Source organism: Corvus hawaiiensis, chromosome 6 (genome assembly GCF_020740725.1).
Source record: "Corvus hawaiiensis isolate bCorHaw1 chromosome 6, bCorHaw1.pri.cur, whole genome shotgun sequence".
NCBI lineage: Eukaryota > Metazoa > Chordata > Aves > Passeriformes > Corvidae > Corvus > Corvus hawaiiensis.
This window is the reverse complement of record NC_063218.1, coordinates 50,740,106-50,765,736: the sequence shown is the minus strand read 5'-3', so window position 1 is coordinate 50,765,736 and position 25,631 is coordinate 50,740,106. Positions and strand designations below refer to the sequence as shown.

The 25,631-nt window shown below is 39.5% G+C and overlaps 2 protein-coding genes across 3 annotated transcripts in view; both read right to left on the bottom strand.

Moving 5' to 3' along the window:
* Positions 1-292: 292 nt before the first annotated feature.
* RPS13 (ribosomal protein S13) lies at positions 293-4,739 on the bottom strand. The gene is made up of 6 exons (XM_048308332.1): positions 4,671-4,739; positions 4,371-4,419; positions 2,582-2,660; positions 1,507-1,676; positions 1,043-1,143; positions 293-370 (listed from the first exon to the last, which is right to left on the bottom strand). The coding sequence occupies exons 1-6, from the start codon at positions 4,691-4,693 to the stop codon at positions 337-339; spliced, it is 456 nt and encodes a 151-aa protein (XP_048164289.1). The 5' UTR covers positions 4,694-4,739; the 3' UTR covers positions 293-336.
* A 131-nt stretch (positions 4,740-4,870) lies between these two features.
* PIK3C2A (phosphatidylinositol-4-phosphate 3-kinase catalytic subunit type 2 alpha) overlaps positions 4,871-25,631 on the bottom strand; it is a 50,890-nt gene continuing 30,129 nt past the window's right edge. For both annotated transcript variants that reach the window (XM_048306524.1, XM_048306525.1), the window contains exons 13-33: positions 24,357-24,524; positions 22,050-22,158; positions 21,151-21,293; positions 20,333-20,521; positions 19,767-19,860; positions 19,416-19,510; positions 18,895-19,075; positions 18,249-18,353; positions 17,108-17,200; positions 16,726-16,855; positions 15,137-15,273; positions 14,303-14,472; positions 13,874-14,030; positions 13,348-13,457; positions 11,950-12,157; positions 10,026-10,150; positions 9,510-9,627; positions 9,336-9,417; positions 8,804-8,913; positions 8,443-8,568; positions 4,871-7,916 (exon numbers count right to left, since the gene is read on the bottom strand). In XM_048306524.1, the coding sequence (XP_048162481.1) occupies positions 7,734-7,916; positions 8,443-8,568; positions 8,804-8,913; positions 9,336-9,417; positions 9,510-9,627; positions 10,026-10,150; positions 11,950-12,157; positions 13,348-13,457; positions 13,874-14,030; positions 14,303-14,472; positions 15,137-15,273; positions 16,726-16,855; positions 17,108-17,200; positions 18,249-18,353; positions 18,895-19,075; positions 19,416-19,510; positions 19,767-19,860; positions 20,333-20,521; positions 21,151-21,293; positions 22,050-22,158; positions 24,357-24,524 (2,833 nt within the window). In that variant the 3' untranslated portion in view covers positions 4,871-7,733. The remainder of the gene's footprint in view (positions 7,917-8,442; positions 8,569-8,803; positions 8,914-9,335; positions 9,418-9,509; positions 9,628-10,025; positions 10,151-11,949; positions 12,158-13,347; positions 13,458-13,873; positions 14,031-14,302; positions 14,473-15,136; positions 15,274-16,725; positions 16,856-17,107; positions 17,201-18,248; positions 18,354-18,894; positions 19,076-19,415; positions 19,511-19,766; positions 19,861-20,332; positions 20,522-21,150; positions 21,294-22,049; positions 22,159-24,356; positions 24,525-25,631) is intronic.

Here is a 25,631-nt window from a genome sequence, read left to right as displayed (position 1 = left end):
CAGGACACCAGAGGCACGGCCCCACATGAATGAAATGCATTTGCAGTGAATGACTAGGGCACTTTAACTCAAGGCTCTCAGACCATAAAAAACCAAACCAGTCTGAGCACAGACACCAATGTCCAGCTGGTGCAGCACTGCGACAACCATCACCCAGATCTGATACTGCAGGACAGCAATATGGAAACCACAGCCACAAGCCTGCCCCACCTGGAAAAATTCCCATTTACATGCAGCTTCCTGAAACAAGCAGAAGCTTCTAATACACCAACCATTTAGAGACAACACAAACTCAGGTAACGAAAATTTATTCTTTCAGTAAGTCACAGCCAGCTCTTATGCGACCAGGGCAGAAGCTGTTGATGATTCACTAAAAAGAGAGAAGAGAGACAAAAGAGAAATATTAATTGCAGAAACTATTTGTCAAAAACACAGCTTCAGTTAAAAGTTTTAACTATCACTCCTGAGCTAAATCACTGCTTAAAAATTTTTATGGCCAAAGATTTCACTTGTACTTTTACAATACAAATCTTAGGGTAACAGCACAAACCCATGTGTTTATAAACCTGACTAGCTGCACTCGAGTCTCCTTAGAGAAACAAGGCTAATCCCAACATCTACAGGAATTCTATGGTGGTTACCTCTCATAGAGAAAAGCTACAGTAACTTCCTTTTTGCCACAGCTATTAAGCCATTTCTCACAAAGTTTTGAAAGTGACATGAACGATAAAGGTATCTGAGAACCAAGACCACAGCTTAAAGTGTTGTAAAAATTGTCTGGTAGTGACTTCATTTGTTGTGACCATGATTTTTATCCAAGAGTTTTAACAGTCATTTTAACAGTCCTAACACTCAGCAGTAAGTTTCATTAGTTTATCAGTTGAATTAATCAGTAATTATGTATGAAAATACCTCTTCTCTGCTGCCTAGATTACCTACACACCAATCACAATGCACTCTTCACCCTCTGAATAACAGCCCCAGCAGAGTTTGTAAGACCATGCAGTCTTCAGTGCCGAGAGGAATGCAGGAGAAGACTTACTACTTCCAGTTGGGTGGCAGCACTCTCTTGGTTTTGTAGTAGCGAGCCAACCTATGGATCCTGCTCTCAATCAGAATCAGGCGGAATTTGGCATCTTTGTCCTTGAAAACAAAGTTACATTACGACCCCAACATTACAACCACTTGGACTTGTCAATGTAGAATTCAGATGAGTTTCAGTAAAGCAGATAATCCACAGCTACTGCTAAAAACTTCCCATTTCCATCACCAAAGCTTCAGTAAAGTCAGAGCAGGACCAGAAATACATGGTTTAAACATTGCTTTTAAAATCCTTTTCACAAAGACCATTCTCCTTGATCAAAATGCCTCCCCAACCTCCTAAATTTATTCTAAGGAGGGCTAACAGGAAGCACACAAAGAGTCTTTGCTTTGTCAAGCTGTCAACGAACTACTGTGTAATTCAAAAACACAGACACTGAGTTACCTAATTAAAGGAGCACTCACCTTTCTGTTTCTCTCAAGATGCTTACGAACAGCAACTGCTTTCTTGATCAAGTGATAAAGATCCTCTGGGAGGTCTGGGGCCAGTCCCTTGGATTTAAGGATTCTCAGAATCTTGTTGCCAGTTACAAATCGAACCTGGGCAACACCGTGGGAATCCCTCAGGATCACACCTGAAACAAACATTTACATGTTACACTGAAAAGAAAAAAACATACACCAACAAGTCTTGTGAAACTGACCTTACAGTTACAAGCGATCCAAAAGAAAAGCCTTCTTCAAGTTAAAAACCTTTTTAGTGGCAACTGAAGAAATGGTGGACATAAGTGAGCAAAATACAACTTACAGAAGCTGAAACACGTTATCTGGTAACACTTAAAAGACAACTGACTCCCCCATCGTGCTCAGGCAGGTAACACATTAGGTGCTACCACACTACTGGAAAATTCTCAACAGGACTCATTAACGCTATGTATTCAATCACTCTATGGATCCCTCTAGAAAGAATTATTATTGCTTTCAGGACTGCAATAATAAAAATAATTGTTTACACAGCACCTAATTACACTGCATACATAGCTCATGACCATATAAAGCTGTGTCATGCAAACACTTCAGCTCTGCAAGGGCCCAAACCCTAGAACCAGTCCATAATGCAGCGGCAGTGCCTGGCTCAGTAAACCCTAAGCACAGGGCTGCTGGCACTGGAAAATTTCCTCCAGGAATTTCCCTATAACACCTCTACGCAGCCATTCCTAAGGACAGGCTATAAGGTTATACAAATGCTTTAAGTCTTCCACTTGAAAAGAAACCCCAATACCAACCACCTCAGCAAAGATGCTTCTTGCAAGTACAACACATACAATGTCCCAGTGTTGGACTTGCTGATCCCTGGGGGTCCCTCCCAGCTCAGGATATTATCCTAGGACTCTTAGTGGTATCCACAGTGAACACAGGTACACCAGAAATGCTGTGTTCTATTAGCAGGTTATTTAATATAGACTGAAGGAACAATTACGATATTACAATTAGAAAAACCTGGGTTTGTCCCCATTCAGGAGTGGTTTATAACCCTTACCAATTTGGGAGGGAGTCAGGCCTTTTTTAGCCAACTTGTAGATCTGTTCCTTTACATCATCAGAAGTAAGTTTCAGCCACTAAAGAAAATTAGAAAAAAAAAAAAAGCCAAACTGATTAACACTGCTTAATACAGAGGCACAGGCTAGCTACTGAAAACTTTCAATAAATGGTAGAAACAGATGCTTTGCAATGCTTAAAAAAACAGTCAAGAACTGAAATTGCACTTTTAATGATATAGAAACTTTTAAACATATAATACACCTGTAGTGATAGTGAAATGTCATGGGGGAAGGCAGAGGTAAAGATGAGAGTCTCCATTTTAAAAACTCCAAGTAAGTTTTTTTAAAAAAGCCTCCGACCAACTGCTTTATCAACATTTCAATTTAACTGCCACACCAGAAGCACAAATCCAATGTCACACACACACAAAAAAAAAAAAAAAAAAAAAACCAAAAAAACAAAAACAAAAAAAAAAACAAAAAAAAAAAAACCAAAAAAACCACTGCCCTTGGGAAGGAATTCTTCATCCAGGCCTTTTGACAAATACAAAACTGAGACCCATTTAGCCACCTCTCAGTAAAGTTAACTAGAGATAAGTGAAAAATCAGATTTTAAGTACACTAATTAATTAAAAAATGAAACGAACCTACTAAGATAGGACTGTGCCTTTTCTATTAATTTTATGTTAAACAGTACTGATAAAGCCACTGCTTCCATGATTATTAATGGGAAGACAACACCAAGTTCGGCAATCCTGACTTCCCATGAGCTACAGAAGCTCCAGATTTTTTTTACTTGTTAATACTATCACAACATGAAACAGAAAAACACAGCAAAAATAAACACAGAAGTGCTCTAAAGATTACAATTTAAAATAGAACATAAATAAAACTAAACAAAAAAAACCCCACAGGATTTTTAAAAACAAATATAGCATTTGATCATCCTAATTGTTATTGAACTATTTAACCATCAGCAGTACTTCAAGCAGCTTCATATTACCTTACTTTAAATTGTATCTATTCAATTTCAGATTTTGTGCTTATGTTCTCATTTCATTGTTTTCACTCCATGCTTTTCCAGATGCACCACAAATTGTTCTTTCTGCCAACAAACAGATCCTCCAAGAAATGATCTTGCAAAGGAGGACTTCCCTTACAAGTGAAAGCAGCCTCAAAGAACTAAGGGCACGCCAAAACAACTCCATTTAGTACCCTGACCAACAAATTAATTGTAAGTATTTCTGAAGGCAATCGGTTTATTCCACAATAGCAAACTCGAGTGTGAAAATAACGATTTAATCTCTAGGAATTATCAACACAGAGACTCCAAGTACTTGAAGAAGTACTTAAAACAGAAAAACGTACGAAGAAGAGACAAGACTTCTTCGCCAAACGAACCAGCCGGCCAGGAAAAAGACACCTGCCTCCTTAGTAGCCTAAGGATCACCTCAGAACCACGGAATTTTTAGGGCTGAGGGACTTGTGGAGATCATCTAATCGAACCCACTCCCCCAAAGCAGGGTTCCCTAGAGCAGGTAACACAGAAGCACATCCAGGTGGGTTCTGAATGCCTCCACAGACGGAGACTCCACCATCTCCCTGGGAAGCCAGTTTCATCACATGCCGAAGAAGCATTTACACAGGCCATAATTTGAGAGCGATGACGCAAAATACTACAGCTCTCGCTTTCTTTCCCTCCGTGGACACCCCTGAGCTGCGCTGTGGGTGCCGGAGCGCAGATGGGGTGCGGAAGATTCTGGGGAAGGTACTGGGGATGGTACTCACCGTGGGCACGCTGCGCCTGTAGGGCAAGGCCGACTGGGACAGGCCCTTTCTGCGGGAAGAAGCACATCAGACACTGAGCGCCCGAGCTGAGGGACTCGGCCTCTCGGCCGCGGCCCGAGCCTTCCCCACCCCGCCGCCATGTCCACACGGCCGCCCGCCTCCCCCGCTATCCCCACACGCGCCGGAGCGCTCCCGCAGCATCCCTCCCGCTCCCGCCCCCGCCCCCGCCCCGGTTCGCGGCGCCCCCCGATCCCCCCGAGCCGGCCCCGGGCGCGGCCCCGGCCGGGCCCTGCGGCTCACCCCGGAGCGTGCATGCGGCCCATGATGGCGGCAGAGCGCGGAGAGAGGGAGCGGCCCCCCCGCGCTTCCGCAGGAAGCTGCGGCCCGGCCCCGCCCCCGGAGCGCGGCAGCCAATCAGCGGCCTCGGAGCCGCGCCGCGCGCGCCCCCTCAGCCGCCCCGCCCAGACCCCTTCCCGGCACAGAGCAGGCCACGCGTTGGGTTTTATTCCAGAATAGTGTTTAATGTACTTACAGGAGAGTTACGGAGTCACAGCGAGCCCGCCCGACGCGGGGCCATATTGTACATCTTTATTATCGTTTAATTAAAGTATTTGGTTCTTAGAGATACACAGACGGAGGGAGGCGCCCTGCTCTCGCTGCCCTCCGTCCCCCCTCTCAGGGAGCGCCCGGGCAAGGGGGGACACAGCGGGCCCCTCGAGGGAGCCCCGGCCTTAAGGCAGGTGACGAGGGGTTCTACACAACCCTACAGTTGTAAAAATAGAGAAAAGAGCGTTTACCAAAGATCGCACATGCGTCCAGAGACAGGCAGCTGTAGGTCGTACAAAGGCAGTAATAAAAAGGTCAGTGCAAAGTTGGAGGTTAGTAGAGGAAGAGGTCCTAGCGCAAGCTGCTGCTCTCGGATACCAACACAAGGTCTGGAGGGACAATTACACTTCTGGCTGCAGGTCAAACGGTGCATAAAAGATTTTTTTTTCTTTTCATTAAACAAGATATAAAAAGCTGTTAAAACTACATTTTCAAGCTACTTAGCATACCGGTAAATTGCATCCCAAGTATTTCCCTCTTTCACATCCATCTTGGTTTTTCTATATAGCATGGTAAATTCTTATTGCAACAATCAGTTTTTTTGTAATTGAGAATAGTGCAAAAGAGGTGCAAGCTTGGTGCTGGTCCTCTACACGTGGGGAGAGGCCAAGGCCAGATCCCACAGACAACATAAAATCCATGACCATAAAAAGCTCCAGCCAGTGACGATTTTGAAAAGGAAGGGAAAGGCACAAAATGAATTAAGCTATGAAGAAGATTAAATCAGAAGTCAGGACATGTGCTAACAATAATACAGTACTATACTTTTTTTATTTTTTCAGTCCAGACAACTGTTAAAACTGCAAATCATTTTTTAAATGATTTTAGTTTAATTGTATTTTGTGCTGTAAGACACTGTGCTTTAGTAGCAAACTGCAAAAAAGGCAGTCCATATTGCTTTCATTTTATTTCACAATGGAACGTTTCACAAAAACAGTAGTCTACTTTCCTGTGTTTAAGTGACTTGTGATTCTAATGATGGAATGGAGTAAGTCTCAAAAGCATCAAGTGAGCAGGAAATATATCTAGTTAGTTATATAGTTTATTATTTACAGGCTATATACTAAATGAAAAATATGCAGAAGATGCCTACTACAACTGGGATTTGTTAGCGCCCACTAGTATTGGCCCAGTTTCTAACATTCAAGATATCATTAGCTTTTTAATTGCAATAATTCCTATGAAATTGGACCATGAATCGTTTAGGCACCAGGAGATTCAAGTTTACTTCTCTCTTCTGTATTGAAGAGTGATTGGTCAGTAGCAGGGGAAGGAAAATTGGATTATAAAATAGGTTTTTAGTGTTGGGTAGACAGAAGGCTTTCCCCATATTGTGTCTTTGTTCATAGTTGCGTATTTCACTTTAAATTTTGCTTCAAGATTTTGTACTAAAGAAGTGTGCAACTTTAGAGCTTTGTTTACATAGAACATGAACATCCTAAACCCCAAATAAGGTGAACAAAAAGGTGACACCTGTAGTGATGAAAGGCCTAATTAAGGGCCTAATTAAATAGCCAGTGGTATTAACAGGAGATAGTGACATTTGCACTCCACTCTCACAATATATTCAAATCTAATGTTCCTTGGAATTAAGTATTTTAGTGGGAGTAGTTCTTACTGGGAGTGAGAAACAGTATTGCCGTGAACTGCTAAAGGAAAAAAAAAAAGCAGCCAAGTTCCTCTCTCAAAGCTGTTAACTGAACTAATTTCTGGCCTGCAATTCATCCAGCAGTGGTGCTTTTCAACTAGAGGCCACTCTTTCCCTGGAAGCACAAATGCAAATGCCACTTTGGATTAGTGTTTGAATCTGCTCCATTAATCACTGCAGTATTGAAAAGCTCTAGAAATTACAACAAAAACCCCCACTGAGAAGCTGGGCACATTTCCTACGGTACCACATTCAGCCAGTCTTCACTCAGTTTTTGGAGACCATGGGTAGAGAATGGGGAAGAAAAAAATGTATCTAAGTTGAACAAATTGTGAAGGTCAGTATACGTGATGCTATTTGTATGTAACACGTCTTGGGAAAAGGCTTCCAGTAGGACCCGCAAGGTATCAAATATGAGAATGTTCCCCCTTTATAAGGAGCTGAGAGTTAGTATGTATACATATTTAAATACCAGGAATGAGGTAAAAGAGAAGCATTTGAATTATAAGGCACCATTATTACAACTTCCACTATTGGCACTCACTCCAGTAAGTCTTAGAGAAGCATGAATCTGGGATTAAATGTAACACTAAGGAATTTTTCCAGCCCTTCAACCTTCACTTCTACAGGTGTGTGTGAAGCCACCAAAATTTTACCTGTTGCTGCTTCTGTGATGTCTCGTTAGTAGTGGGAATGTAATCCTAAAATACGCAATTCCTTTGATGTTCTCCAGCATCATGTCATGGATGACACAACAGCGGCAACAAATTAAAAGCAAAAATGCACTATATCCACAGGCCTAATGATTGAGTTATGGTTCAACCAACCAGCATGGCCAAAATGCTCATCTTACTTTCACGGATGGTTTAAAAACCCCTTCCTTTACCCTCAACTCAAACGTTTACAAACGATGCTTTGATAACACCACATGGGCATAAACCAGGTTTTTTTGCAATCCTCCAAATTAGGCTACCTGAACATTGGTCCAATGTATCTGTTGAAATGGAGAGTCTCTTATTTTAAGATGTACAGGTTATCTTCAAGTAGGAAGATGCACAAAGCACAAGTGAATACAACTGTTCTGGTCTTGCTGAGGCGCAGCACTGAGTTCACAGATAGGGTACAGCGGTCAGTCGATACCAGCTAACAGTCTCCTTGCTCAGGTTGAAGTCCTTCAGTGGGAGTGTAATTCCACCTAGGAAGAAGTTCTCACGTAACGATTCTGCACTGAGCACACTTAACTGCAGCTCCCTCTGTTTCAGCGTCTCCATGCTGTATCCACTGTACACGAGCTAGGAGGGAAGAAGTCAAGAATTTTCTAGTTAGGCAAAAGAAATTGCCCGAAGTGCCCTTTCTTCTGACTGCCCAGCCACTGACAGATGGCTGAACTGCACGTTGTGACCGTTCAGTACGTCTGTTTCTCAGACAATGGGCTGAAGGATATCCCTATTTTATTCTGTGCTCCCAATGTTAAGTATTTAAAAGAACTATTGTTTTTTGACTGAAGTACGGTTTACATGCCAAGACTCCTGAATTAATTTTTCTGCACATCATCAGTCAGTGAAACCAGGGCAGGGGAATTTTAAGATTCCTTTCCTTCCTCCTCATCACTCCTCAGAGTCAGTCTGAGAAATTTCTGCTTACTTTTAAGAGCACACTGACCTAACTCAGTTGCTTTATATTTAAACAGGGCACAAAGTTTTTCAAAACAGTTCCATTTCCATATATTTACAGATTTTTTAGACAGTACTTTAATTACTGCTTAGAATATGAGATTATAGCAAGCTATAGCAAGTTACTACACTAACTGTAACTTGCCATTTCATTGAAAGTTGGGTTTCTTGTCTTCCGGGAGATTTTGGTTTTGCGTTTGGATGTTTTGTGCGTGTCTGGGAGTAAGTAAGTTTTCACATAGGGATTTGGATCTGCACCATCTTCTGTAACCTACGGCCAAAGAAACAAGACAAGTTAGAAAACTAATTAGTGCATAACTGCATATTTATTTTCAAGTGTCTAGACTTTGCAATCAAGCTAATCAAAAGCAGCAGTTAATTAAGCAGGCAGTCAGAAAATATAGAGGAAAAGAGAGAGTTTCACCATTCTTGCATCAATCTAAGTCAAGATGGTAATTGAGAAAATGGAAACAGTTTTTGGCAGTGAGTGCAGGGTCTCCACTTACCAGGTCTTTGATGTGCATCACCATGATAAATAGGGTGCTATTTCTATAGGATATGGATAGCTTCACTTCTCCTCCCACTTTGCCTGAGGTAGGACTTGATGGACTTGTATCTGGAATAACAGACATTTATTTCTTCTGTAATACTGGTACATTTTCATCACTACTACACTGCTTATCACATATAGTAAAAAATACAAGCCTTAGACCAAGGTCAGTTCCTGATTTTATTTCTAGTTCCCTAACACGGGCAAGGCTATGGGCTTTAAAGGTTTTTGGATTCTCTTGCAAGAACCAGCTTGGAGGTTTGGAGTGAAAACCTTAATAATTTAGTCAAGCCATAAACAAGCCCAAGTGATCACACACATTATTACAATTTTTGGTATGTACTTCCTTGAAACTCTATGTAGGCACATTAGGAAAGACAGTGATGCAGTTTTCAATTAGAGAAAACTACAGTTAAGTAAAAAACATATCAAAGATTCGCACTGTAAACACGTCATACTGTATCATCCAATTTATAAACATCCCTTACCTGCAGGTCTGGCTATTCCATCTATTCCTTCCACTTTGTCATCACGAAGTAATGGATGGAAAAAAGTATAAACAAGATCACACTAAAATTGGAAGAAATGTTACATGTTAGTTTAAGTGTTTAAAAGCGCCAAAACTTGAAAACTTGCATTTGATTTAAATTACGTGTACTCACTTCTGCCACCTCTGGAGAACTGTTCATCAGGCTCTGTATGTAGCTGTTGAGCTCTACTTTTCTTTTGGCTGCTACATCTTTGATATGTGTTCTTCCCAGCACCATCTTATTAGGAAAGCTACATGAGAAGAACAAAAAATAGCGTTTTCAGTTAATTTATCAGAAGTACGTACAGTAGCATTTCACCACCATTTCCATCCTGAAGTGCTCACATCCATTTTTTTCTGCCAATCCAGAGTGGAAACACAGCATGCCAACAGGTTATGACACTCCAGAAAGGCAAGGAAATACTTATAGGTAATTATTATATGTAACATGACACACAGACCAAAACACTGAGATGCTCCTCTGGATGTCCTCCTTAAAACTTGTAACTGATTTCTCCCTTAATTGCCAACTATGAGGTCTAGTTTGCCCCTCAGCAGTTTTGTCTCCATTTCAAGCTATTTTTTCCTCCACCCAGCTGGGAGCAGTTTTGTTGCTTTTGCAATAGTGATGGGCAACTTAGGCACATACCCTGGTAACTTCCAAAGAGGAAAGAGAATGCCAAGTTTGTTGTGGAGCTCCTGGAACTCATCAAATGTTCGGAAGACAAATGTTGGCTCAACTTGCCCTTCTCTCAAAACTCTCACTACATAGATCTGCCCAAAACAGAAAAATAAAAGTAGTTTATATAAAAATATTATAAAATAACTTAACAATACAATTTTCTTAACAATCAACTCTTTCTCCTATAGTAATCCTTCTCCTGAACACATATCCCATTATTATATCCCTTATTCCAACATTTCCATTTCATAGTTAGAATTGTAAGCAGCCCTTAATGCAAAGTAACATCACATGGTCTTCCCATAAGGTAGACCCACAGCTGTCGGAGGATGATGAAGGTAGGGAAGACTGAGCTGTGTGCCCTCTCCCTTTGAAGACTCACTGGAAGTTCCTACCAGATACACAAAATGTTAACAATGGCGCAGGATTACATTGACACATATATCTGTGGGCACAAAACTACCACAGAACCTTTCAGGTGTGATTTTTTTCAATTTAATTCCCTCCTGATTCTACAGGATTCCATTTTTAAAGTGACAATTTGGTGGGCAGATGCAAGTGCACTGCATTATACAAGAAGAATTTTTCAAAGTACTGGGGGTACAGTCCCAGGATACATTCACATTATTCAAAGGAAATGAAGTTTGAGAGCTGCACAGAAAATTCAACTCAGTGGGCCCATTTTATGGGTAGAGGAGTTAAATGTACTTTATGTAACTTTAAAAATCTAGGCAGAATCTAGACCACCCTAACAGTTTCCTGGAAGAGGCGAGGCTGTTTTGGCTCAGACCAGGAGTACTCTAATACATTTATTACACAGTGATTCAGTACAAAGCTCTTCACTTCCAGCTTTAGTCAGATTTGTTCTACCTTCCCTTCCCGGTGCCTTACCAGCTTAAGACATTTACAGCAAATACAGCTTGGAAAGAGATGTACACTTGCATCTATCACTATAGCTCACTTTTTTATAAAGTTCAGGGAAATGAACTAGAGCTTATTATTCCAGCCTAAAAAATAGCAGTATAGAAGTAAAACAAACAAACAAAAAAAAAAAAATCGAAGAAGGTTGCACATCTGCGTAGGAATACTAACATTACGTCTCAAAGTGTAACCCAGGTCTATTAAAATCCTGAAGGCAAATTGCAATGCTTGGTGTCTCTAGTAAAACTAAGAGTATAAGTGCATTAGTACAGGAAACAATGCTTTTCCTTAGGAGGAACAAATCAAACTTTAATGGAAGGTCAGACCAAAACCAGAGTGTCTGACTTAACGACTCCTACTCAGGAACAAGCCATTTTAAAGAAGGCAGCTACATAAGAGCCCGTGATCATGACTCAAATTCCCATATTTTAAAATAATCTCCACCAACACTACTTGTGCTCTTTCTACTTCCTTCTAGATGCTTTTCAAGAGGTGTTTTCATTTTGAAGAATATTATGAGATGCTAGAAATGCCAGTCTGTACTCTAGCTGGTTGTACTGTTGCTGGTTTATCCTGGCCAGCAGCTCAGCACCCACACAGCTGCTTGCTTGCTCCCACCCCCTCACCAGTGGGACAGTTGGGAGAACAAGAGCAAGAGTGAGAAGATCTGTGGGCTGAGATAAAGACAGTCCTGGGGAGGGAGGGTGACGCAAGACAATCACCACAGCCCACAAGCAGAACCATGCTCAGCCAGTTCCCAAACAGCCACCTTGGAAGACAACCCCCTCCTGTCCCCTGCTTTCTTCCTCTACCCCCAGATTTATTGCAGACAGTGACATTATACACTCTGTGTATAATGACATTATACAATATTTCTCTGGCTGGTTTTGGTCAGCTGTCCCTGCTGTGTCTTGTTGGAAGAAAATACACCATTATCTTCCCTGAGTGTACGCAGCTCCCACATACTTACGTAATGTTTATCTGGGTTGTATCTCTTCTGATACGTAAACACAGACACTTGTTTGATTCGGCCATCTTGTTTGAGAGAATAGGTTTTAGCAGAAAATGACAGGATGGGCTCATCATTAGAAGGCAGACCTGAGAAACGCAGCTGAGCCAAATTGTGAATGAAGAAATTGAACTTTGTGGCAACACTGCCCAGACTGGATTCGATCAGCCTGGAAAAAGAAAACATCAAAACACACAAAAGTGGTTCTGTCAATGCATCAGACTGAAGTCTAAGAAAAATAACCCCCTATTTCTTACTGACAAAGAAAAGATTTTTAAGAGTGATCAATGGGCTATATGAATAGTATCATATCAACACTTAATATGAGACTCAGTATCCAAACTTTGGAATAGGTTTTTATTGAAGAAGTGAAGGCTTTCCAGACTTGCATCCAACTCTAGAGCCCTGGAAAGACATGAACCTGCTGGAGCAGGTCCAGGGGAGGGCCACAGAAATTATCAGAAGGATGAACACCTCTCTTGAGAGAACAGTCTGAGAGAACTGGAGTTGTTCAGACTTGAGAAGGCTCTGGGGAGATCTTACTGTGGCCTTTCATGGGGAGGCCATTCCTACTTAAAGGGAGCTTATACAAAAGAAGGGGACAAACTTTTTAGCCAGACCTGTTGTGAGAGGACAAAGGATAAAGAATATGAGAGTAGATTCAGATCAGATATAAGAAATTTTTTTACAGTAAGAGTGGTGAAACACCAGAACAGGTTGCCCAGAGAGGTTGTAGATGACAGGACGGCTTTGAGGAGCCTGATCTAGTTGAGGATGTCCCGGTTCATTGCAGGGGGATTGGTCTTAGATGGCCTTTAAAGGTCCCTTCCAACCCAAACTTTTCTATAATTTTCAGTTGCATGCACACCACTGCAGTTTCCCCTTATATTTGAAGTGAAGTACAGTAACACTTTTCTAACATGTAGCAACATCTCGGTTACACTATATGCACTCCCCTTATACTGGAGCATCAGCCCTCCCTCCCCAGTGTGCAAAAGATTTCTCCAAGAGAAAACTTCTTTACAATGCTTTCCATCATATACTCTGCTATTAAATGATTTAGGATGTATTCAAAATGTAAGTGTTAAACAGCCAGACAGAATTATTTGCTCTCAGCACTTTAAACCAATTTTTCACACAAGGTCACTCCTAAAATCTACGAGGTATTTTAGCACAAGCATTACTCTTATATAGAACTGGTCTTACTTATATAGTTAACTGTATTTTATGATTGTACAGTGTAACTGTTCAGCTTGTACAGACATGTTTGTGACCATTCCTAGCACGTTTTTTCCTATCAGAAATCTCCCATTAACAGGATGATACTGGGACATATTTTAGTTTTCACTTATCCAGTACCTTGTAAAGAAGATGGTGGCTTCTGCATCTGTTGTTTGCGGCTGGAGAGCATCCTGGACATACTTCAGGTCCTGAACCCCGCTTAGCTCTGGTAACCCAGAAGAAAGCATCTGCAAGAAATTGAAATTTAGTTTTAATGCAATAAACCCAATATGATTTTCTACTGAAATGATTAAGACCTAGACCCTCAAATACATTTGTAGCTGCACTAAATTGCTAAACACTAACAGCAATAGACAACAATTACTTATAATCAGCAGTTATTCATTATTTCTGCTGAATTAAAAGCAGTTAGAACTCTTTGCAGTGTAATTTGTGGTATCATCTTAGTTTTATATCTTCTAGAAAGAGGTAGGCAGTAAAAAAGCTTAAAAAATTACAAATAAAGCTTCCCAAAAAGATCAGATGTTTCTGGGTTTTAAAAAAAGCCCGCATTAAGAGTTTCTCCAGCATAAAAAGCACAGTTTTTAATACAACCCAGCATGACAGATCTATTAAGTTTCAACTGAATGTGAAAAATGATTACCAATGACAGTAGGTTAAGGAAGAGGCTGGCATGCTTTCTGATCAAGTTGTAAGCTTGGCAGCAGAGATCCACGAACAGCTGAAAGCGAATTGTGGGTTTTTCCCCACCATTTATGACATAAGCCATATCTGATGTCAGCACAAAAGGAGCTCGATCCCTGTTCAAAAAGCACAGAATTCCTGAGTTCATCATAAGGTCTCTTCATTGTCATGTGTTTTCTGCTTCCCTCCATCCCCATCCTGAAGTAATGGCATTAAACATTCCATTACTGCTGTTTCATGGGTTTGGGTTGGGTTCCTCTCCCAAGTGCTGCTTCAGGTTACACAGCACTTACACATGGTACTGGACCTACAGCAGATCTCCCAGAGCAACACTTGGAAAAAAAAAAAAATCACTTCATTCTCTACAATGCTTAGGTACAGAAGATACCTTTTAAAGCTACCAAACATCTGTGCATGTCCCAGAAACTTTCCAAAGTCGATGTGAAACATATGCCCAGTGTTCCGGAGCATTATGTTATCATTGTGACGGTCACAGATTCCCAGGACATACGTGGCTACACAGCATCCTGCACAAGAGTAGATGAAGTTTTCTGAAGCCTAGGAGGGAGAGAAAAGAAGTGAATTGAGATCAAATATCAGTGGAAAAACATAATTCATGTATTCAAGAGTCAATCTTGATGAGTGCAAAATCCAAGCCAGGCAAAACAGACTCTAAATTTGCTTTTTTTTTCCCCAAACTGTTCTTCAAACAGATAGTTTTGCTAAAATCTCTAGATACCACACTTTTCAGCAAAAATGGTCATTTTGCTTTTTACATAAATGAAAGAGGAAAGAGGAGTTGAAGACAAACCACAAAACTATGTTAGCAAAGAAAAGGGTACAAGACATATTCCCAATGTACTGTAATGGCATTATAGCCCAAAAAAAAAGTTTTAATTTTTGAATCTCTTGTGTACAAGAAGAGGCCACTGCTCCTGAACTACAATGAAGAGTGGCAACTATTCTCTCCTCTCTTAAATTTAAAGTACATTTTTTCTCTATCCAATAAAAACTCCTGATGAAAATCCTCAGAATCCATCTGGCTCCTTTTTATAGAGGGGATTTTAATTTGTTCTTTTTCAAGTATAGAAAAAAATTAAGTTTCCTAAATATACAAAAGAAAAGTTTCAATGGAAGACCTGGACTATGAATTTCATTCCTTCATCAGATGGTATTTAGCCCTTTTAAAAGAGCTGCAAAAAGAACAGTGCTAGAAAGTTACCTTTTCATACTCCTCCTCTGTAGGATTGTACTTTCGCAACCACTCTGCCAGAGGCTTGTCCTTAAAAGAACCTGTCACTCCATATTCCACTTGAATTTTCCTAAGTGTATCTGAAGCAGGAACAAGCTCTACCATGCCTTGATATAGAATAAAACAAAGCACATCTCCTTAAGTTATGTTGCATTTTTATTATTCAGTAGAAACTTTCCTAACAATGACGAATTTTACAGTCTTAGACCAACTCTTTCAAAATCCAGCTAGGTGTAAAAATAATTCTATTAGTCCCTAAGCATTTCCACAGACTATGGTACAAAGCAAACCATGAAACACATGTAGCAATCCAACTTAGCTTACTTTACTACCCCTAGTTACAGCTCCTAGAATGCACATTTAAGTTATACTTTGAATTATTAGTTTCTACCATATAAACTACTATTAGTCTAAATTGGGCAAAATACTTTGATGCTGACAATTCTCACACACTGACGCTGAATTAATCTAGTAACTTTATCTGCTGTCAATTGTTGAAACAGATGAGACAGTGGGCTTTATATGTGGCCTTACTTTGGAGATATAATTTACTAAAAATATTTGTATAGCTGAACTATAAAAGGAAAACATTTAGTTGGTTAACAGAATTTTTACTTCTATCTTGGCAAGAGCTACTAAAGGTACATCTGCAATTTACATCCATTTTACTTTTCCCCTTTAATCTTTTGAGTACTTTAAGGACACTAATATTAGTAAGAAAAAAAAAGCTACATAAATTAAGTCATCATTCAGAGTAGGAGGAAAAGCGATCTGTTTCTCTAAAAAGCAAGTCTTACATAAATAGAAGCTTTTTGCTTAGTTTTGCCAACCTAAATTTCCATCTTTTCCATGTATTTAAGAGTTTTTGGTCATGATGTTCATCTGACTGAAGAAATATTTAAGTTATTGTTTATCCTCCTAAATATCTTTGATTTCTATTGGCCAGCTCTAGGGAATTAGCTAAAACTAGCAAAAAGCATGTTCAAGGTGCAAGGCAGTAGTTGCACTCAGAGTTCTCTGACCTACTTTCAAACCCCAGAGACAGCCAAAGAACTTTTACCAGCATATGACACTAATTCTGGGGGATAGTATGTGTGTGGGCATGGCAAGGACTGGTTTAAATTTTTCTTCTTTTTGCACGTTTCAGTACAAGAATGATACCCCTGACTAAATTGGAGCAGATTCCAAAAACTTCAGCATTTCAGTTTTGACTGGAATACTTTCACCACAATTACACTTTCAGAATAAGGATTGCTATAGCACCATTATTTTCCTGTGTTGCAGTAAGAGCATCAAGAGCAACCTTGGCTTTCATCACTGTATTTGGTTTTTTGTACTACTGTTCATTGACAACAGAACACTCAAGAGAAGAAACACATTTAGATGCCACTCAGCCATCAGGAAATTCACAACAATCTAACTTGTTATACTCTCAGATACTAAAGTTCCTTGCAGTGGAACTGTTCCTTGGCACCTTCTGCCCAGAAGTTTTTCACTATCAGTGTGACAAGAAATTGAAGTGGGGGAGCAAAGATTAAAGGCGACATCTGGTTTAGCACCTCTGTCTTTTCCAGTTGAGAGACACTTGAAGATAACCATCCGTAGATCCAGTCCCTCCTGCAGCCAGATCTTATCCATAATCTTAATCATTTGTAAAGCCAACATATCTTGTCTCAGATCTTCTCCAACCTTAAATGGAAAAATAAAAGTTAACCAGAGAATTATTATTCTCTTTAATAAGCTTAAAAGAAAAACAGGCTACAATTAAGCTTTCACATGTGGTAGACTCTTATGTTTTATGGCCTGTTCACATGTTGCTTTCTAGATACACAGGAGCAAACTCATGGAATAAGCTTATTGGTCTGTGCTAAAATTAATTGATACCAATGAAATAATGATTATCGTTCAGCTTCTTTTCTCCAATACACATGTAAAGCCTACCTTAAACATCACGTTAATTTCTTCTCCCAGAGGGTCAGCATTTATCAGTGCAACTTTGAGTGGTACTGCATTGGAGCTGAAGAAAGAACACGCCTGCAAGTAGATTTAGTGTTAATGGTCAGAAAGGACTATTCCTGCTAACCCAGAAAACGAGATATTCTGACAACAAGCAGGTTCGACACACAATGTGGCTATTCAGACTTTCAACATTTCAATTGTGGTGAATACGTGCTTCCTTTGAATAACGAGCCCTTTGGCTGTTATTTGTTGAATTCTTGTACAAAAGCCAATATTGCTGCACAGTGATGTTTTATACATTCTGAAGGGAAGAGTGAATAAAACATGAATAAATATTTTATCAGCAGGTTTTGTTGAAACCTAGAAGATGTATTAAAAATGTGTATTTGTGTGTTTCACAGGATTTTCTCATTTATCTGCTTACAAGCCCCTGCTCATGATTTAATAGTTACAGTAGAGAAGCAAAGCGAGACGAGCTGTCTCTCCAACACAGGATTAGTTCAAGCGTTAACAGACCTTTAGGTTTTCAGTCATGCATGATGATATAATCAAGACTGTGGTTGAGCAGATATTGTCAAGCCTTGCAGAGTTCTGGAAAAATAATTTACCTGCTTCTCGTACTTTATTACTTGCTGGGCCTTCACAATAAAATAAAGCTACTGCCTCCCTGACCCTGCCCAGCATCTCTGGAAGCAATCAGTAACAGGTAGTTTTGCATGTTTCACAGTATTACTCATTGCTTGAACTTTATATTCTTGGTCAATTTCCTCTTTTGATTACTAATGCACACAGGACTTTTTCATGCACTTTGAGTGGTCCCTTGGTTTGCTATAACCAGGATTGCTGGTCTCAAGAGACAGGCTCTGAAGATTTAATAAGTTATTACAGATATATGTCTATATTTTTTAACACAAGTGCCTTTGTCAGTTTTACACTGTATTTGTACACATTTTATCTTTGCTCAGCTAATTTTGCTGCCTTATTCAATCAGAATTTTTGACTAAACCCCATCTCCACAGCATAAAGAGCTTTCAAGCACTTCAAGTGGTTTTTTTTCATTTGTACAAGCTTTACCTAGTTGTAATTTTTACAAAAGGGTTTCGAAACCCTGAATGTGCAGTACCTTAATATTTAACTCTTTTGCCACAAGACTGGGATTGAGAGGCAAACGGCATTTGTTCTTCAAGAAAAATAACTGCACACGCTCCATGCCATTTTGCAAGGCAACCTGCAGACAAAAGAGAAAATTCAGCTGACATTTTCTTAACTGAAGCATCTACAGAAAACTTCTGGACAAAGCTACCCTGAAGCCACTATTTCAACTCCTCAATGTCAAAGGAATGCTAGAAACTACAGCTGCTGCCTTAGCTATTAAAAATACCTAAGCCTAGCAATGTAACACCCATCACACATGTTCGTGGGGGGGGTTTTTGACTGAACCAGATGACAGCATCCCACTCTATAAAACTGTAAGCTCTATTATTAGCACAAAAACAGATATCCCATTCTTTTGCATAATAGGATCATTTTTCAGCAATAATTGGTTTAAATTCATTTCCAGTTTATCATACACAGAAACCATCCTACTTTCTTACACTATCACCTCACCAACATACGTTTCAGATGACAAACTCAACAAAAACACCAACTTCATTAAGCTTTGCAGAACAATAGGTTCATAAATCTTCCTATGCATTTACATATCACTTTGAACTTAGACTAAAAAGACAATTAAGTGGATTAGTTTCAAATTAAAAATATATACACACCTGCCGAGCAGATCCACTCGTTTGCTTTACTCTTTCTGCTACCATTCCAAAGAGCTGCACTAGCCTGGTCTGCTTCTCCAGCTCTTCCCTCAGCCTTTGCCCACAGACTGAAAGAAAAGCTCCAAGAATTTGCTCATACCTTACACCAAACTTTGTATCATACAGTGTATCCTTAAGAAGCCTGAAATAAAGGATTTAAGTTAATTTTTCCTAAGGAATATACAGCAAACAATGCAATATTAAGACATTAAAATATTTTAATGAATCAGTACTACATATGTCTGAAGTTACTGATATACAGGATAGAAAAGGCAAGAAGTTTGTGCTTTGTAGAGGCACCATGTATTCTTTAATTAAAAAAAACCAAAACAGCAACCAGGATCTACATTCTGTATAATCACCATTCGTAACAGTCATTGTTATGTTATTAAATGATGATGTTAAGAAGGATCTTTTTTTTCTGGAAATATTAATCTTGTGGCATACACATTACACGAGCAGTGGAACAAAAAGCCCCTTACCAGTACAGGTAGTGTGCAATCCGAATGCTTCCCAGTGCCCGAGCCAAAAGAAATTTCACAAGGGCACTGTCAAGGTAGGTTTCATACTTCAGTGCCTAAACACAATGAAAATTACATAAATCAAGTCTGGATTTAACTCTTGATGAAGACAAATTTTGTGACTAATGCACAGACAGAATCACCACAAGTGCTTTGGACAGGCACAAAGTGATTATTTATTCAAATTGTTTCCGCTACTGTGCATTGCAGTCAGAGGCACACAACTGCACTTCTGCTATTAGCCAGCAGCAATTCCTTTGGGTTTTCAAGAGCCATAAAAATTCAAACTCCTGTGTAGGCAGGAAGTCTTACCTGTACAAACTGAGGGAGGAAATCTGTTAACTCATCATCACTCAATGTCTCTATCCAGTTCACAGCTGTATTTCGTACTTCCTGATCAGCAAACCTAGAAAGCCACCACAAATCTACATTAAGTTTTCTCTGTTCATGTAAGATTTTTTTCTTAGTCTTTTTTTTGAGATCAGCTAGATAGAAAAGCAACCATATATAATCCGTAAAAGGTCAATAAGGGACCTACAAGTACAAGGCCCTTCATCACATAAGGTGCAACCGCACATGCATGTTTAGGACAAGCACAGTCAAAACCTCTCAAAACTCTGTCTCAATAAACTCCTGTCCTGTTGCATGTTAAACTTCAGAAACCTAGCCACTGTTGCTGTGCTTTCACTACATGACTTGGTTAAGCCTACATCAATAAAGTAAGCCGGGGTTCTTTGAAATTTTAAGAACCCTTAACTTTTACCACAAGAAATTCAGCAATATTTTTCCACAGAACACCATTCCAGGATCTTCTACCAAAGAAGAGTCATTTAATGCTCAACAAAACACAGAGCGTTTATTTACAGCAGTTTTCTTACTTTGAATCAAGTAGTTCTAGTGCAGCTAAGGGTGATAAAGGAGGCCACCGCTGAAGTAACGAATATATTTCTGGAAGACTTGCCCAGTCCCAGTGAGGGGCACTAACCAGGATTTTTGGTAGGCTGTTAGTATGGCTGTGACAATAATGTCTCTTCTCCCACAAAAATTCTTTATCTTCTTTCGACAGCCTGCAGACAAGAGCATTTCAGTTTATAGTGCACATGAAAAACCATCACCTGGAATAACCCCAATGCCACTGATTGTTGTATTCATACAGATAATTTAACACACAGAATGGAATGACATTGAAATGACTGTTACCTCCACAAAAGTCAAAACAAGAAGCCAAATAAAGTTTCAAACCTTAAGGAAACAATTCAAAGTTCAAAGTTATAATTTGGGCAGGACAAAATTAAGTTTTAGTATAATCTGAAATAAATCAAAAACATTAATGTTAGTTTGGTGCCGATCAGTAGGAAAGGTTGCCAGAAAAGCTTCCATGGCACATGAACAGCCACCGCTGAGACTGCCACTGAGAAACTGCCAGGCAGGAGCAGGTGACTGTAACATGCAGGCAAAGGAGCAGCAATCTTGTAGCAAGAAATTATTATAGCACCAGCCCCGGAAAACACAAGGAAATTCATTAAGTCAGTACCATTATTTCACATGTTTAACTCAACCTCTTGTTTAAGTCTCTAGAGGTCTTCAAAATATTTTAAAAAAGATATAACAGAAACTTAAGAATATATAAGCATTCCATGCCCTAGCTACAAATTGTCATGTGCAAAAAGAGCCCAGCTAGCAGAGATGGATGTACCCAATAGTGCTATCCTTGGAGAGAATGGCAAGGAGACGTTCTCTCGATGGTTTTTCTAATGTTTCTACAGAAAGATGCACAGTAGTCTTTGCAGCTTGAGGAATTTTATATTCAATATCAAACGCATGGGATGGGAAGTCAATCTGGAAAAAAAAAAAAAAAAAAAGAAAAAAGATGATGTAAGTCCTTAAGCACAGTAGAGAAAGCAATGTCAGATGTTTGGGAACCTGAACTCTTTAATTCTACAAGTGTAACAGTCTTCAGACACTGTTTGCTGAGTAATTTTTTCCATCTCAATTCTACATAACTACGGTTCCTAAACGTACAGCTGTGTTCTTGCACAATGCAGTGGTTGGAGCACTCCTCAGAAGAGAAGTGAGAATGCTTAGAGCAGAGATAATCACAGAACTGTTCAAACCCACACCAGTGGCTTCCAGCCAAGCACCGACTCAGGCCATGTTTTGGGACTGCTGAGCCATGCCTAGTAAGGCACTTTCTCTTTGGAGGGAAATTTGGACTCTGAACTGAGAAAGAGAGGTGCTTATGTTCTGTAAAGGAACTGGAATTGCTACTGCTTGTAGTGGTAGCTTGTCCACACAGTTCCCATCTCAGCACACATTTCTATGGATTGCTTTCAAAAACATTCCCTCCCAGTACTGACAGCATGTAATGCCAAGCACCTCTGATTTCTCTTACTTCCAGACAGTTACTCAGTAACAGATTTGTAGAGACTTCCAGAAGCTTCCCATTCTTTGCCCTTACAGTTTAGTAATCACTATTCTATACTGACTTTGAAACACTTTGTAGCAGTACTTTCCCTCTCCACAAAACATTCATCTAATATGACCTACAAGTCCCAATATTCAAACAAACCAGAGCAAGTCACAATTATGTACAACCTGCAATACTATTCTTTCCATGTTTCCTTTCTTACTGGTCGTCCCTGACACATGATGTGGATGTGAAGAGGTCCACAGTTGCAAGAGCTTCGTCCCACAAGTTAACAATCTGAGAAAAAAACATGTGCAGGTATTAGTATCACAGTCCATTTACTTCACCAAGACATGAGTCGTCAAATGAATTTATTTATTTTCACTGGCTGTTGTCTGTACTTTAAGTGCTTTAAAGGGCTGCACACAACTTTTAGGTGGAAAAGGCAAAGGAAAAAGTTCAATGTTGACACAATTGACACAGATAAATTAGGTGCTCCCTGTTCTTTAAGTCAGAAAAGGAATACTTTTGCCTCTGAGGAAAAAACTGAACACAAACACACACACCACCACACTCTTCTTAGCTTCTAGAAAAGAGGCCCAGGCGTATGAATCTTATGGGCATCACCATTTGCTTGGACTTCCCACATTACCAGATTTTGCAAGGGCCTATCAAATGACATCTGCACTTGCCAGTGTATTCCCAACATTAATACAATTTCCAACTGCAGCAGTAGGGCACAACTGAAGACACTTCATAAATCAATTAAGTGTTGAATGTTAGGTAGAGAAAACTTCTATCAGTCTTTTAAGATCAAAATGTTACTCAAAAGACTGCTTGAAGGCCAAGCCTTAAGTATATTTTAAAAGATGTTTTAGGGTTTGTATTTATTTCAAATAAGGAACAGGTTGTTATATGTAAATATTGATTAGCTAGGAGCTTATCATGCCAATAAAGACTACCAAATTGTGCCACTAAAGCACAACTGAACAGCTTATTTTTTTTAATAATTATCCAGTTCAATACTGCCTTGTGTCTCATCCACAAGTAATGACGTTTTAAGCCACTCCACATGCACTTCAGCCGGAGGAATTTTAACTTGGCTATGGATTCTTCCAAAACACATACATGACCAGTTTTATTCTCCCTGTATTTTAGTTAGTTCCAAGTTTCAGCTCCTGCCTGTCATTGATTCTATTTTCAACTGTAACTGGAATATTTGGCTACTATCTTTAATTATCTAGGTCTGGATTTAATTTATGTGGACTGCAAGTGGATTAGACTACTAAGCATCTTTACAGCTGCTATATACAGGCCACTCAGCAAGCTCTGGCATAACACACACCATTGTAGTGGTCTGCATAAACAGAAAATACAGTTTTCTCTCCAGACTAACTCCTATGAGAATACCATGCAGCATGAAGACAAGATAAATTTGCAAATCAAATCAAAAGCTGTGTTTTCAAATACTGTGAAATGTGGTATTTAGATAGGAGACTGAAATGTAACACTTAAACAGAAGGTTGAAATAAGCATCCTTTATGAAAGGAATCCAAGCTTTGGTGGAGACTGAAAGCAGCTGCAGGCCATCTTTGCAATGCAGGAAATCCTAAACTGTGACACCCTCAAGCTGTTGGAATCATCACCAGACAAAAAAGAAAGCAGAACAAGTGAAGTAAAAATCCAGAACCAGAGGACGCAAAGCCCACGAAACAGCCACAAACAACACACAGCAGTGACTGTCCAGGAAGATCTGCTGCCTTTCTTCAGCTTTGCTTGACAATTTAAGCTTCCAGTAAGACCTAGAATTCAGCAGCACAGATAAATAGGAAACCTAAAGCATAAATGCAGAAGGTGTTTTGCAATGGTGTGATCACTTCTGCAACATGATGTCTAATTTGGGCACCTGTGGTTCGAGTCTACTGGTTAATGTCTCACTGAGTAGCTGCCCAAGTGATAAGCATTTTGGAATGCACTTCGTAATCAAAGTTGGAAGCACAAAGCAACTTGAACCAATCCAGAAACACTCAGCTTAGGAAAGTTACAGCAGGCTTTTCATTCTTAGTGAAAAACATGTAACAGCATCCAGCAGCTGTATTTGAAGGAAAGCCAGTTCAAAATACAAATATGGCACAAATTTAACACACTTGTTAATCATCCCTTTATTTTAATTGTTTAAAATAAATCCAGCTCTGAATCAAAGGGAATAATTTCAGAATATTCTGGGATATAATCATCCAAACAAATATTCAACTTCCTCCAGCAGTTAAGTTTTTTCACCCAGTTAGATGGAAATCCTACCACACAGGACCACGTTTTGTCCTCTATTTAATGAAATGTATTTTTTCTGTATCAGTACAGTTTTCAATTCTTAACCTTTATCATGGCCTAGTATATTCAATATCAGAGAGGCAATTTCTATAGTTATGGGTGTGGAGGAAGCTTTACACAGAGCAAATCATATTGATAATCTTACCCATGTTTTGGATACTTACCGCCTAAAATCAAAAAGAGGTAGAGAAACCTGACCCAAAATTTCTGGGCCCTTTCTCTGCTTATTTGAGTCAGGGGAACTCCCACTACTTTGATTTAGGATTCCAAACAAAGTCAGACATAAGACTGATTCCAAAGGCAACTGTGAAATCTGGATGGGGAAAATTATTCTATAAAATAAAAGTATTAAAAATAAGTCAATTAGAAAAAAGGCAGCAGTTAGTAAGTTACAGGCTTATCCATATAATCCATGTATGCCTCTTGCTTTCAAAAAATCAATTAACATTGAAGAACAAGTGTTAAATATCCATGCAATCATATTTTACTCCACTTCATCTCCCATAACAACAGTCTGTAAAACCTCCTAAATAACACTTCTGCACTGTAGTCAGATTTGGAGCAACCCTTTTTAATCTCTGTCTATTAAATCACATTCCTTGCACAGAACTGACCTGTCCAGCAAAACCAGTTTTCCCACTCCACTCACTAGGAAGGACACACACAATTCCATGTTAGCCACCTTCTAATTTTTCAGATTGAAAGGGTCAGCTGACAGTAGTTTCACATCCAAATGAAAGAATCTATTAAGAACTACTGAAAGTTAAATTCAAATGGTACAAAACCTATAAAGAGAGCAGCTGAGGAGCATACACCTCACTAGCTATACAAGCTTCCATTTTTGTTTGCATTGTTTTTACTGCCGAACATGTTCCTTTAGTTTGATTTCTCTGTAAAACATCACAGTTCCACTATAAAGCACTACACTACTGTCAGCAGTTTTTAAGCAACCTAGCAGACCTTTCACTGTAATACACTAGTACTTGCCAGCAAAAGATCTGACAATTAATCCCATGCATCACCAGGAAAAAAAGGTAGTTGGAGTACTCTCTGAAGGCAGGTGTTCTAGAAACTCTCACTGCTGCTCTGAAATAATTTGTTCACCACAAACTTTCAGGGTATTCCTCAGGGTCTATCTCTGACCTTTAAAAACAGTCAGGAGAGTAGATATGGGGCACCATGGAGCTCACATGATGCTTCAGCTATGACAGGCTGCCTGATAACTCAAGTGGCTGTGCATAGATAATGAAAAATATTCCCCTTTCAGTTATCAGATACCACTTGCCATCATCTCCCTATCTTTTCTCTGCATGCTCTTCCTTCTTCCTTTCTATCTTCTGTACTTGGAACAAAAACTGATTCAACATTCATGTTAGTAGAAGTGAGTTGCTTTTCCTCTCCATTTACATAAATTGAGCAGTACACATAAGCAAGCTTTA

Bases quoted from the DNA above. Each gene is read 5' to 3' on its own strand.
- RPS13 (XM_048308332.1), bottom strand. From the start codon at position 4,693: ATGGGCCGCATGCACGCTCCGGG. The intron at 4,420-4,670 runs GTGAGCCGCAGG...TTCTTCCCGCAG, and splicing joins GGCCGCATGCACGCTCCGGG to AAAGGGCCTGTCCCAGTCGG. The intron at 1,144-1,506 runs GTGAGTGCTCCT...TTTGTTTTCAAG, and splicing joins ATCTTGAGAGAAACAGAAAG to GACAAAGATGCCAAATTCCG.